This window comes from Cannabis sativa, chromosome 7 (genome assembly GCF_029168945.1).
Source record: "Cannabis sativa cultivar Pink pepper isolate KNU-18-1 chromosome 7, ASM2916894v1, whole genome shotgun sequence".
NCBI lineage: Eukaryota > Viridiplantae > Streptophyta > Magnoliopsida > Rosales > Cannabaceae > Cannabis > Cannabis sativa.
The window spans coordinates 24,007,813-24,022,544 of NC_083607.1; the positions used below are offsets into that span (position 1 = coordinate 24,007,813).

Sequence of the window (14,732 nt, forward strand, 5' to 3'; positions counted from 1 at the left end):
TTCCCCTCTCATTACAATGCATATAAACAGAAAGATCGTGGGATCAATGCTGAATGCAAGGGTCATGGGATTGAAGCTGAATACACTGATAGCAGGATCGTGTGTATGCCATATCCACGTAAATTGATCCCTGAGTTATAGGGATTGTGCTGATGACTCACGATGCGAAAGCTGAATTCGCTAAGTGTTGGTTGCTCTGTGTGGATTGCTGAATATCTTGCTGTGAGCATGCTAGCAAGGCATCCTGCTCGGACTATACTTCCCGAGTAGATGTTCCAAGTGGACTCCACGTGTCACCATTCACGTGATGCCACGTCAGAGTACAAAAATTAGGATAATATTGTGCAAACGCTACATTTTTGGGTCTTGAGTTGCCTCCAACTCCTTAGTTACTTGCAGCAAGTTTGGGTCATGGTCATAATAATAACCATTCTTATAATACACATCTTATACGTAGTAGTTTCTATCATCTTCTTCAATCTCAACTTCAAGATTCTTGTTATCATCGAGGTCATCAAGCACATTCTCTGTATCTTCCTCTCAGTTCTCGACATTGTTTGTGCCTTCTTCCTTGACGCCCCAAGTCTGGAGGTCAGAGGCATGGCAATCAGCTTCCTCCATGACTGTGTCTAGCGGAGTTCTCTTACTGGTGTTCTTTCGCGTATTCACTATAGTCAAAGTGAGGTAACAACTAACAAGGTTTCCTCATGCTCTCAATATAAGCACCAAAATATTTATCGAGATTTTCGAAAACTGATTAGAAAGAGCTTAAGGAAATGAAAAATATAAAATAATAAAGAAATAAATTTTTTACGTGGTTCAAGTGTTAATGATCCTTAGTCCACGAGTCAGTAGTATTAGCCGTTTTTGGAAAATGTTTGAGTATTACAAGTGTTTACAATGGTAATCTACGTATTCATTTGTTTCTCTCTAAGAAGAAAGCTCTCTAGAAATTTTAGAGGAGGTTCTGTATGTAAAATTTGTTCACTACGCCTTTTTACATAAAAAATAGAGGTATTTATAGGCACATAAGTGGGTAAGGGCATACCCTTTACCCTACTAGAATTTCTTACTCAGCACGTAAGAAAGACTGTAAAGTACTACAAGATCATCCAACTACTAGTTTTGTAGGTAACTCTCCTATCGTGTGGTGCTTAATTGATGTAGGCTATCATGCATTGATATGAGTGTTGGGTTTTATGCCCTAAATAAAACTCTTTACAATCTGATTAGTTATTAATATAAGAAATTTGAAGTGATTGATGTTTGCATGAATTTTACATGCTAATGGTTTAATATGTTTAATATGTTTATTACATTCATACACACAAAATCAGTTAAATCCAGATCATATGTTTATTCACAATTACAGTATCGTCAACACAGTGGAATGTGATGGTGATCATATGTATCAAAAGTTTTGGTCCCTGTTTCATCAGTGTTATTGGATTTACACTAATGTGATAATCAGCGATGATGTGTACTTACACTTGTAGTAAGTGTTATGTTCTTTCCAGGACATTAGAAAAGTATACTAGTTTCGAATGTATGGAGTATACATTGGACTGGACCGATATTGCAACTAAGTTAAGATATTACAAACTTACAGTTATACATATCTTTCCAAGTCAATATCAGTAGTTGATCTTAAGATTAAAAGAATCTAAATCCTGATATGCTTAGGCTCAACTCAGGAGTGCTATTCATGTTCTTTGATTTATTAGTTAAGCCTACTTTTGGGTCAGGGTGATACGTATATTTTGGGAACATGATAGTATGATTGAGTGGGAGTGCTGAACATAAATATGGAATCTATAGCTTCTACTAGTGTATAGAAGTCAAGTGATGATTCCCTTCGAGCTTAGCAAATAGAAGTAAATGGATGAGCTCTTGTTTAACTGACTAATTATTAGATCACTAAACACCATTTACAGGTAGCTAAGTGTTTTAAGGGGCAAAATACATTGAGGGGTGAGAACGGTAAAGAAATCCCATCTCGATGTAGATTATCTATATAGAGGATCTTTAAATCACAATAAGATTATAACAATGGTTAAATGAGATAGTATATTGATATCGTGGAACATACAATATGCTCTATATAAGTCTGAGAGTGCAATTCTAAGTTCTAAGAGTGGATTCAACGAAGAATTAATAAGTAGGAATTTACTTGGTAAATTTGGTTCACTTATTGGAAGCTCAGCATATAGATCCATGGTCCCCATTCTAGTTGAGAACATTCTGCTTGTAAGACTCATTAATTGATTCGTGATTGATCAATTATAATTCTAAAGTTAGACTATGTCTAATTTTATGAATTTTCACTAAGCAGGAGTGAAATTGTAAAGAAAAGAGTTTCTAGGTTTATTTATTTATTAATGGACTTTATATGTCTAATTAATAATTAAATTAAATGACATTATTATTTAATAATCTATTTTAGTTATTAAATAATTAGTTTTGGCATTTAAAAGGTTAGAATTGGAAAATTGGCGTTTTTGAAAAAATAGAGATAAAATTTGATAAAACTGCAAAATTAAGTGAGGCCCAATACTACACCATGGTCGGCCACTTAAATAGGTTTTTCAAATTAATATTTTCATTATTTTAATGCCAAATAATTCCTAACCTAAACCTAGTAGTTGCCTATAAATAGAAAGTGATGACTCAGTCACAATACATGCTTTAACATGCTTTCATTAGTAATCTGACAGGAATTTCTCTCTTCAGAAAAACTGAGCCTTCCCCACTTTCTATACCTGGCCGAAACCCTCTCTCCTCTTTTCTCCTTGATCAATTTCGACCCTAGTGAAATAGTGAGTGCCCACACACTGCAAGCAGTAACTCAATCATAGATTGGAAGACTGTGAAGGATCAAACTTGAAGAAGAAGGACATTCGGGCTCAGATCTTGATTATACTCTGCTACAGAAAGGATTCAAGGGTTAGAGATCTGAGTGGAAGGAGACATTAATTCCGCTGCATCAATGTGAGGTTTTCTTAACTTTATATGTGTTTACTTTATCGTTTTAGAAAGTTCATATTTAGGGTGTTTAAACAACATACTTGTGAGTAGATCTAAGATCCTGGTAAAATATATTTCAAGAATGAGCACGTGCCGTTCAAAGGTTTCTCCTTTAAAAGTAATATCCTAGACAAGTCGTTGGACAATAAGCACTATAGAGGCACGTACGCGTACAACCACAGTCTGATGCAGGGGATAGGATCTGACGTAGTGTTAGACGAGGTGCAACCGTCGGGTGTAGTTATGGATTAGGTCATAGAGAGCATCCAGGAAGTACAGCCCAAGGCTCCTGGGGGTAGCCCATTCTTGATCATCTCGGAATGCTTGTGCTTCCAGTTTGCCTCCAAATAGTGGAAGCATCAATTTAAAACCTCAATAATCACTCCATCCTTCGCAAGGTAAGCATTCTTCCGAATACTTTAATACCTTCCGTGAACTTATCCTAAAGAGGGATCCGTGACATCAGCATAAGATTTGATGTGGCACCCTTCTACAGTTTCCACGTTGAACCCATTCGGGAATAGGGATAACACTGGTATTGAAAGTAAGTTGTCAAGGTAAAGAAGAAAATTAAGGCTTGTTTCACCAATAATGAGTTTGAGAAGCAGGCATTTTCCATTGCCAAAATCTACGCTTTTTTAGCTGAGTATAACACAGGACTGGGTTTGATTTCCCTTATATTTGGTGCAGATTGATTACCCCAAAACATAGAATTTTCATGTGGCTTACTCTCCTCTCGAGGTTGAAGACAAAGGACCAATTGATCCAATTTGGTTTGGACATTGATCTGAGCAGCAATATTTATGATATGGCAGATGAGACTTACTATCACTGCTTTTTTGACTGCGGATTGTATGAATTCTTAGCTGTCCTGGATTGGAATTCATACAAGGGTCTGTACTGTTTTAGTTGTCTATAAATGGATTAAAAGAAGTAGACTTAACTGGTTCGAAAAGATAATGTCTTCTTGACTATTCTTTCAGCTGTCGTTTATTTATGGATCGACTGTGGATTTTATAGTTCCAAGAATTAAACAAGATGTTTATAATATAGAAGTTTTTATACAAGTCTTAGTAGAATTAATGTAAATGATTTGAGATGGTTAGTTGTTTGAGATGTAATTGGTTTTTTCTGTGTTCTGGGCGTTCATTTGTGCTCAATAAATTGTAATATTTCCAATGTAAAATACAATTCATTGATTTTTTAGAAAAAAAAAAGGCTAGTATATATTGCAAATGGTGAGAGCACAATGTTCTCTTACAAACTTAATAACAAACCAAGCCTTTATAAAAGCAAAATGACAGTAAAAACTTTATTTTGTCAAAAGAAAGTCTACAATACTTTTATAAGCTCATAATAATAAGTCTTACATATAGGAGTATAGGACAGTACTGAACGTACATATAAAACACTTACACACTAATACGCGATTCACAAATGATAACTTATTTCTAATTTTGTATCCAGACAATATGATCTTGAGGAAGGAAATGGCAGACTGGAATAACTCCTGGTTTAACTTTAAGGACTTGAAAGGCCAAGTGCTTTGGGTTCCATGCAGACGTGTCTTTATGGCAGGCAGCTACTGCCTTAGCTTTGGTCCCGTTAGCAGATTCTAAGGTCACCATATAAGCCTCGGTGGCTTGTGAAGCGTGGCAATAGAACACTGCAAATGGATAGTTTTGTTTGTGGCACACTACAGTTTTGTCACCACCTCCTGCTGAGCTTTTCTTCTTTTCTACTTTTGTTATTGTGTACTTCTCCATCCCAACATCAGATTCCTTCTCCACTTCTGTTGAGATTGATTGTAGTTTTTTTCCTAACTTGGAAGTGGTGAAGTCGATCATTGATTCTAGTGAAGTGGCACAATACTTGTCTTCACCTTTAATGCTCGACTGATCTTCGCACTCTTTGATTGTTTCCTTTACCATCTCAGCCTCGGTTGACTGTGGTTTCACTGAAAGTTTGTTCAAAATTTCTGGAATTTTTCGAGACGAGAATGGGATTGATTGAGCTACTTGGCGGGGCAAGAAAGTTGCTTGCTTTGAAGTAATAGTCTTGAAGAAGTTCAAGTTCATTTCAGTGCCAGGTCGAATGTCCTTCTCCAAGAAGAAGAGGGCTACATTTGGATTGTCATGAAGTTGAGTTTCACTAGCTGCATAATTATAAATGAATGGATTTTTCCCTTTCCCTACTCCAACATAAACAGGTTTGCCCTTATGTCCTGTACTTACAGAAACTCCTCCTTTACCAACGCCAACCTTGGTTCCTTTGCCATGCTTCCCTGTGTTTACAGAAACTCCTCCTTTACCAACGCCAACATTAGTTCCTTTGCCAGGCTTTCCTGTGTTTACAGAAACTCCTCCTTTGCCAACGCCAACGTTGGTTCCTTTGCCATGGTTTCCTGTGCTCACCCCAACACCTGTTCCTTTCCCAACACTGACAGAGGTACTCTTATCTTCGGTTATATCTACAAAATCATCAGAAAATTATAATTTATCTATGACACCTTTTGTTGATACATGTTGATATGTTAACATATTTCAGATAGAAAGTGTATACAAACAATTTACTCTCCGCCACCAATTTACTATCTAAATTTCTATTATATTGTTAATTTTGGTGAGAAAAAATAATCACTAAATTGTGAAAAATTGATTTTGACAATTCATTGGCTATTAATATATTTCCAAAAAAGAATATTCTTTACAAATATTAATTTCATTTTACTATCTAATAAACTAGCATGTTCTAACACTTTGACCAACCCTGCATGATTATTTCATTTTAAATAATTATATACATATTTATATTATAAGTTTGAACAAATCTTAGAGATGAATGCAATAATTAATCATAATGAATAAGCACGCAGCCCGAACTCAAGGGTGGAGAAACAGGGATTTAGGTTTCCCACCATGGCAAAAAAATTTTAGATCTTAAAAAAAAATTGTTCTCTTCCAAAAAAGCAAATGTTGAAATTTTTGGCCCGGCTACATGTTTGGGTCACGCCTCTAGACATGATAATAATCTTATGAACTTATCTAAGAAATATTGTCAGTAAATTTTTAAAGAGGAGTTGTCGGTTTTCTAGCACCAACCCAGTTGTAGAATATCAGTGACAGCTTTGGGCATTTGTGTGTTTGGCAGGACAGACTTCCAATAAAGCTCAGGAGACTGCACCGCATGGCTTACTGCAAACGTCAACTATATATATATATATATATATATATATATATATATATAGATATGTGATTCACATAATTAGTTCGTATATCAACTAATCAACATGTGCTACATATATTTAAGTTAAAAAAAAACGGAAAGAGAAGAGCATATAATGAGTAGCTGATGACAAAACAAGATTATTAGTTTTGGAATAACAGCTTACTGTGACAAAAGCTAGGATGTATGGAAAATAATGGAACTCCATGATTGTAATCCAGCAGTATATTGAGAGAGGTATGTGTGTGTGTGTGTTGAGAGATGTAGAATGGAACTAAATTTTAATGTATATCGTAAGAAAATTGTATACGAGCTCATAGTAATTTATAGTGTGTCGTTTGGGGTGGTAGATGAATGTTATTTTGTACCCATAAATTCAACCATTAACTCCATTTCTAACTGTCCCTGGCTCTCTCACTGCAAATTAATGCATGGGACAGGTGCATAGACGTCATACCTGACAAGTGTAGGGATGATATTACAAATTAAGTTATCATCTAGTGGATATCGGTCATTAGAGCTATCAAATATTTATATGACCATAATTCTCTCTCTCCCCATTATTGGTTGGAATTATGTATATTTCATGCCAAAATTGATTTGGACTCCTCCAAGTAATAGTATATAAGGTCAATCTTAATAATTCATTATATCTCTATGTAATGAATGAATATATAACGTGATACAATGTACATTTATGGGGTTTAGTAGATGGCTAGGAGTTGAGTGTCCTATTCTTTCATGATTATAATTTTAGTACACTTTTCTTTGGGTTGGTTGTTAGTTAGTAGTCGTGTCCAAGATCAGCTACGGTAGAATGTATATTTATTTATGACTAATTAGTAATTTTTTTCTCCGAATTTAGACATATACTAAATTAAACTCATGAATTTTTTTTGCCGTTAAAAATTCCTCATGAACTATTGAGATTGTTAGATTTAAAGACTTTTATCTAATTTCATTCAATTTTACTCTTTCAGTGATTGTTTATGCTCCTCACACTTTCATATCTACTAAATTATGCCCCTCAAACTTTGATATGTATTAAATCATGCCCCCTGAACTTTCATCCATGTTAGAATTTTTTTACTAAAATTAAACAAAAATCTTTAAATTTAACAATCTTAATAGTTCGGGGAGAATTTTTAACGGCCAATAAAGTTCAGAAAGCATAATTTAGTACATATCAAAATTCGGGAGTAAAAATTGCTAATTAGCTTTTATTTATTTATGTTGCAAGAAACTATTAGAAGATTGAAGACTTTATTATTTATGCTAACCACGGTACGTACGTTTGGCGCATCGATCAAAACAATTTTATATCATGTATAAATCAAATACATTATATAAAAAGAAAATCTTATTTTCAGGAAAAGAAAAAGGTGACTAAAAGTAAAAGAGAAATTTGTTAAAACATACTTAAAAATTTAGACTATTTTTTTAATATACCACCTTTAAATAAATACTCTAAACATTCTCCAAACACCTTAAAACTCAAAATTACCCTTACAGTTCAAAAACTCTTTTCTCCCACTCTCTCTGTCTAACTTCCCCCCCCCCCCCCCTCTCTCTGTTATTCCCAGCTTCAAACCTTTCAAGCCCTGACTGTTAACGAGCTCCGACTGATCGACCAAGTGTTATATTATTATTATTATTATTATTATTATTATTATTATTATTATTATTATTATGTGAATAATATATATTAAGTATATGGTAAATAAATATGTAACCTATCACTACTACAAACAAAGGCCTTTAATCCCGGTTTTTAAGGCCTTTTATCTCGATTTTCGCTAAAATAAAAACCGGGATATATGGCAGTGGGATAAAAAGTCTTTGAAAAAACTGGGATAAAAAAATACCTTTTATCCCGGTTTTTATCATAAAACCGGGATAAAAAGTACCCTTTTATCCCGGTTTTCTCATAAAAACCGGGATAAAAGAGTACTTTTTATCCCACTTTTTATAAAAAAACTGGGATGAAAAGTACTCTTTTGTCCCACTTGTTTTTTTAAAAACTGGGATAAAAGCCCACTTTTAATCCCATTTTTTCTTTAGAAACCGGGATTGAAAGTCCTCATATTTAATACCAAAAAAAAATTAATTGTATTAGTGTTGTTTTCCTCTAGAGATGAGTTATTCAAATTACACTTACTTTACTATCTATTTAGCTATTCAAATTATAAATTATGAAAGACACGTTTAGAAACACTTCTTAATATGCATTTTATGATAAAACCCTTGAATTATAACAATATTTCTGTGTACAATACATGAATTTATTAGTAACTAATAGGATAAAGGGATAAGCTACAAATGATGGAATTACATATAATAAAACATGCATCTTGATATTTATCTTTCACGGTAAAGAGCTCCAAATGTATAAGGAAAACATGCCAATGATGTTAGGAATGGATATATCTACATGAAGCATTTCCAAGTATCCAAGACCAACATTGTTGTAACAAGCTGTCTTGAAAGTACATGCTTTGAATCTGCAATAACCCAATCATCTCCATGTTACTTAGATTATAGAAATAAAAATATTAAAACTGCAAACATAAATATTATCCACATATATATAAACTAAGACACAATGACATTAGTATTTAGAGAATGACTTGAAGACAACAAGACAATATCCTGAGCGAGTTTTAAAACACAGGGTCTACTTGGAATTAAATTTTAAGATTACATAAGTTGTGGCATTCATAGGAGTATTATGTGAAAGCAAAAAGTTGTCAAAATTTGTATCCAAAAAGAAATATCATAATAATTAAAAGTATATATTCCAAACCATGAATCATTCTCTTAGTCTGCCCAACATTGAGATAGTGAACATTTTCCTTATGTAGCTTTAATAAATAACTAGTTAAGTAGATAAAAATGTTAATTTAGATAATAGATTTATCTATACTTTTCTGTGAAATGAACTTTTCTAGTCTTAGTATTTAGAAAACCAACTCCATTTCTTGATGCAAAAGCCCCAAGCTTTCCATTATCGAGTTGGAATTGAACGTTTCAATATCAAAAAAAAAAAAATTAAGATTTAATATAACTGAATGAAATAGTGACTATAACAAGATAGATAGGTTCATAAGTGCAGCTAGATTGAGTCATGACATCCCATAGTCTAATTTCACTAGTATTGTTAGAGGAGAAAAAGGTAAGTTGTTGGATTAAAAATCTAGTTAATTAAGTGCCCTAGAGTGCCCAACAAGTAGGTTGGATGGACATTTTTCTTTGGCTGTAATAATTTACAAGAAAAAAAAAATATTATATACAATCATCACTCATTCTATTTATACAAGTATACTACAAAATGTTTTTTGATTAACTAAGTCTAGTAAAAAATTATCCCACTAAAGAATTTAAAAGCATACATGTGATCTTTTAATTATCTATTTTTTTGATAAAACTAGTAGGATGTGCATGTTTTAGGTGATGCAGTCTTTCTTAAAATGTTGAAAATCAATGAAAACAGAACAAATCAATCTTCCTATAATTCAATGACAAAAAAGAAAAATATCATAAAAAGACTACATAAAAACAAGAGTGGCAGCAAAAAAAAAAATCACTCCTTTTAACAAAGTACAATTGAGAAAATAATTGTTGTTAAGTATCATTGAGTAAATTTTACTAAAACAAATTCCAGTGTTTGATGTGACTAACCCCCAACAAGTAATATAGCAAATGTGAAAATACAAATGCAAAGAAATGTGTAGTTGAAAGTGTTCGTAAAGGTTCCTATGAAATTTGCAACAGACTTGTTATGTTTTCTCAAAATAGACTACGATAAGAAACATTAAGCATATGCATTCAATTAAATCAATAACATTTCATTGATGGTAAAATTAAGCGTGATATTCAATCTAATTTAAACCTAACTTGTTTTATAATTTTTTTTATCATGTATAAGAAAATTAGCTTATACCTCAAAATGCAGAGTGAAGAGAGAGAGAGAGAGAGAGAGAGAGAGAGAGAGAGAGAGAGAGAGAGAGAGAGAGAGAGAGAGAGAGAGAGAGAGAGAGAGAGAGAGAGAGAGAGCTGTAGAAAAAATCATTTAAAAAAATAAAAGATAAAAAATCAAATAATATATATGTGTGTGTGAGAGAGAACAAAGAAAATCAATGAGTGAGGCTAAAATGTCAACTATTGTTGTGTTATTACCCTCTAGATTTGGAGAGTGATTTGTTTGATACACAGTTGAAATAAGCATAATAAGAAAGTTAAAATAAATTCATGAACAATTGTATTGTACCCTCCAAATGGTAAATTTGGTGGAGAAGGACCATTAACGTAAATTTATCAAGTCAAAGAATAAAATTGTATTTATCTATTTTTTCTTGTGTTTAATCATTTGATGAAAAAATATATGACAGTCCGTTACAGTCCATGCCATCCCAAATACACAAAGATTTTCAATGAAAAAGATGAAACCAAAGCTAAAAAAAATATATACATCGCATTCAATATCACAAAAACATGTGATATTTACAAAACAAAACAAGAATCATACACCCATTTTAATATATAAAATATAGAGAAGAACATATATTAAAATGAAATATATGTATATATATATATCATATTCATCATACCTAAGATCAAAGCTTCAAGATTTGGATAAAAATGGAGGTTGAGAAGAGAGAAGGGGGTTTGGGAAGCTTTAGGTCTCAGAGTGAGGCAAATGATAGAGAGGGTTTCAGAGAGAGAGAGAGGGGGGCGGCACGAAACAAAAAATGCTAGGGTTTGGTTGGGCTGTTCCATCTTTTAAGCCCATTTTTTTTAGAACTTTTTATCCCGGTTGTTACATACAAAATGGGATAAAAAGTTTCTCTTAAAATGTTAAGGCTATGTTTGGAAAATACATAAAAATGACCCTCCCAACCCAATTTTTTTGTTTATTTGCCAAACGAGACCCTTGTTAGAACTTCTAAATTTCATTTCTTTCAAGCTCCAAACATAAAAGTGGGATTAAAAGTTACACCATATCTTTTTATCCCATTTTTTATTTTTCCAAGTGTAAAAAGTGGGATAAAAAGTCCCTTTTCTTGTAGTGTATTATTTTATAACCTACACTTTTGTAACCTACATGTTGTAACTTGGAGAGGAGTTACAATTTGGTGTCACTTGTAACTCATGTGTTGATCACACATTATTAGTGTAATAAAAGGGTTGTTACACAATTTGATGATAGGATTCAAAAGGTATGAAATATAGTTGTTACAAATTATATTAATACTCATTTATATGAGAGAAATAATGTTTGTATTTTGAATTCTAAGTGTGATCACCTAAACATTATAAAAGGAGATTTTTGGTACTCATTTGAGATCAGAGAAGAGAAGTTTTCTATCAAGAAAGTTCTTTGTTAGAAAACCCTAAGGCTTGATAATTCCCAAAGCTATTTCCGTGAGAGTTCTCTTAGTGCTTAAAGATAAGGGGAAATAAGCTTTTGGACAAAGGTGTAATACCTTGTTCAAGTTATGGTGATCCCCACTAATCTACACTCAAGGTTGTGAGTGAGTGTATATATATATTGTTCTCTTGCTATATATATATATTACATTATATGTATTCTTATTTTCTTCTACCTTTCTTATATATAATATATATAGTGTATATATATTGTATATTATGTATTGTAACATTTATTTAATCTCTTTGTTGATCCTTGTATTATTTTACAATTTAGTTGTACATATCTTGATTTATCTTCCATTGTAATAAAATCTCTAACAATCAAAAGCTTATTCTTTTTCAATGGAAGAGGAGATAAATCAAGATTTGTCAGAATACAAGGATAAAATATTTTATGTGAAAGCCATTTATGGGTGAGCATAATGGTGAATATTATGATTTACTATTTTATATGATAGTTATATATATGATATATATATGTATATGTATCATATATATGTTATCATGAGTTTATATCATATTATTATATAGTGATATAGAATATGATATTTATATTTATAATATGTTTATATGTGTATATATATGAGATATATAATATATAACATATAAATATGAGTTATGTGTAATATTAATTGTATATATGATTAGATATAATATAATATACATATAAATTGTAAAATTAAATATGTAGAAATAATTATTTTCTATGTATTTATATGAGACATGCATATATGTAGTATATATTATATATCATGCATGTATATAAAAGTGTATATAAATATTATATGTGTGGGTATGTAACATATATAATTGTATAATTAATATATATATTATGTATATATGACATATGATATATATGTATATATGTTACATGTATATGAGATATGTAACATATGAATTTAATATTGATATTATGTGTATGGTTACATATGAGATGTTGATTAGTAACATACATATTATATTAGTTAGCATATATAGAATTATTACTTGAGAGTTATAATTCATGCATGGGAGTTATATATTTATTTTGTACATTAATATACAAATTATATAATGTATATGATAATATATTAATAATGTTTATTACTATTGATGTGTAGATTATTATCATATATATTATGAATAAAGGGAATTTGAAATTCTTTTTCAATAGTAATTTTGAGAAAAAAAAATTGTAACTTGTGAGAAGTTACATTCTTTGAGAATACAAAAGTAATAATTATCTCATTTTATGAGATAAGAAAAGTGAATATTCTAAAAATGGTTTCACTTTTTGTCCATTAACTTTGAATACATTACCATTATTAGGATTTTCAACTTCAATGGCTCCATGTGGAAAAACAGTGCGAATAATGTATGGACCTACCCACCTAGAGCGTAACTTTCCCGGAAAGAGATGCAAACGAGAACTGTATAAAAGGACTTTTTGACCGGGAGAAAAATCTTTTCTCAAAATATTTTTGTCATGGTAAAATTTCATTCGGTCCTTATACTTTTTCGAATAGTCATATGCATCATGCCTAAGCTCTTCTAACTCATTCAATTGAAGCTTTCTTTTCTCACCCGCTTTGTCTAAGGAAAAATTTAGTTGCTTAATAGCCCAATAGGCTCTATGTTCTAACTCAACGGGTAAGTGGCATGCCTTCCCATAAACAAGTCTATAGGGTGACATTCCAATGGGCGTTTTGTATGCAGTACGATATGCCCATAATGCATCAATGAGTCTTAGGGACCAATCTTTCCTAGTGGGGTTGACAGTTTTCTCTAAGATGTGCTTAATCTCCCTATTTGATATTTCAACTTGACCACTAGTTTGTGGGTGATAAGGTGTAGTGACTTTATGTGTAATGCCATATTGTTTCATTAAATGTTCAAAAGGCCTATTACAAAAGTGTGTACCATTATCACTAATGATGGCACGTGGTGAACCAAATCGTGAGAAAATATTTTCTTTCAAAAACTTAAGCACAACTTTGTGGTCATTAGTGTGACATGCAATAGCTTCTACCCATTTAGACACATAATCAACACCAACAAGAATGTATAAATTACCAAAAGAATTAGGAAATTGACCCATAAAATCAATGCCCCAAACATCAAATATTTCAACAATAAGAATAGGATTTAAAGGCATCATGTTTCTTCTAGTTACACTTCCTAATTTTTGACAACGTTCACAAGATTTGCAATACATATAAGTGTCATGAAAAATAGTAGGCCAATAAAATCCACATTGTAAAATTTTCAAAGCAGTTTTCTTACCACTAAAATGTCCACCACATGCATGATCATGACAAAAAGATATGATTTTAGGTTGATCACAGCTTGGAATGCATCTTCTTATTATTTGATCAAGACAATATTTAAACAAATAAGGATCATCCCACATGAAATTTTTCACTTCAACATAAAATTTAGATTTATCTTGTTTAGACCAATGAGAAGGAATTTCACCAGTGACCAAATAATTGACAATATCAGCATACCAAGGAAAAGAAGATACATGCATGAGTTGTTCATCGGGAAAAGTTTCAATGATAGTGGTGGAATCATGATTAGTTTCAACAACAATTCTAGACAAATGATCAGCTACAACATTTTCAGAACCTTTTTTATCACGTATCTCTAAATCAAATTCTTGTAAAAGCAAGATCCAACGAATTAAACGAGATTTAGCATCTTTTTTCGACAAGAGATATTTCAATGCAGCATGATCAGAATAGACAATTATTTTAGATCCTAACAAATAAGACCTAAACTTGTCTAATGCAAACACAACAACAAGCAATTCTTTTTCAGTTGTAGAGTAATTCAATTGAGCATCATTTAAAGTTTTGCTAGCATAGTATATTACATGAGGTAACTTGTTAATTCTTTGTCCTAAAACAGCACCAATTGCATAATCAGAAGCATCACACATTATTTCAAAAGGAACGTTCCAATCGGGAGGGCGAATAATAGGTGCACTAGTCAAAAGGGATTTGAATTTTTTAAAGGCAGCATGGCATTCATTATCAAAGACAAAAGCATTTTCTTTCCAAGTAAATGGCATA

The 14,732-nt window shown here is 31.9% G+C and overlaps 1 protein-coding gene across 1 annotated transcript; it reads right to left on the reverse strand.

Moving 5' to 3' along the window:
* Positions 1 to 3,579: 3,579 nt before the first annotated feature.
* On the reverse strand, positions 3,580 to 6,885 carry LOC115697240 (BURP domain protein RD22). Its single transcript, XM_030624166.2, has 3 exons — positions 6,416 to 6,885; positions 6,126 to 6,231; positions 3,580 to 5,494 (listed from the first exon to the last, which is right to left on the reverse strand). The coding sequence occupies exons 1-3, from the start codon at positions 6,455 to 6,457 to the stop codon at positions 4,476 to 4,478; spliced, it is 1,167 nt and encodes a 388-aa protein (XP_030480026.1). The 5' UTR covers positions 6,458 to 6,885; the 3' UTR covers positions 3,580 to 4,475.
* Positions 6,886 to 14,732: the final 7,847 nt, after the last annotated feature.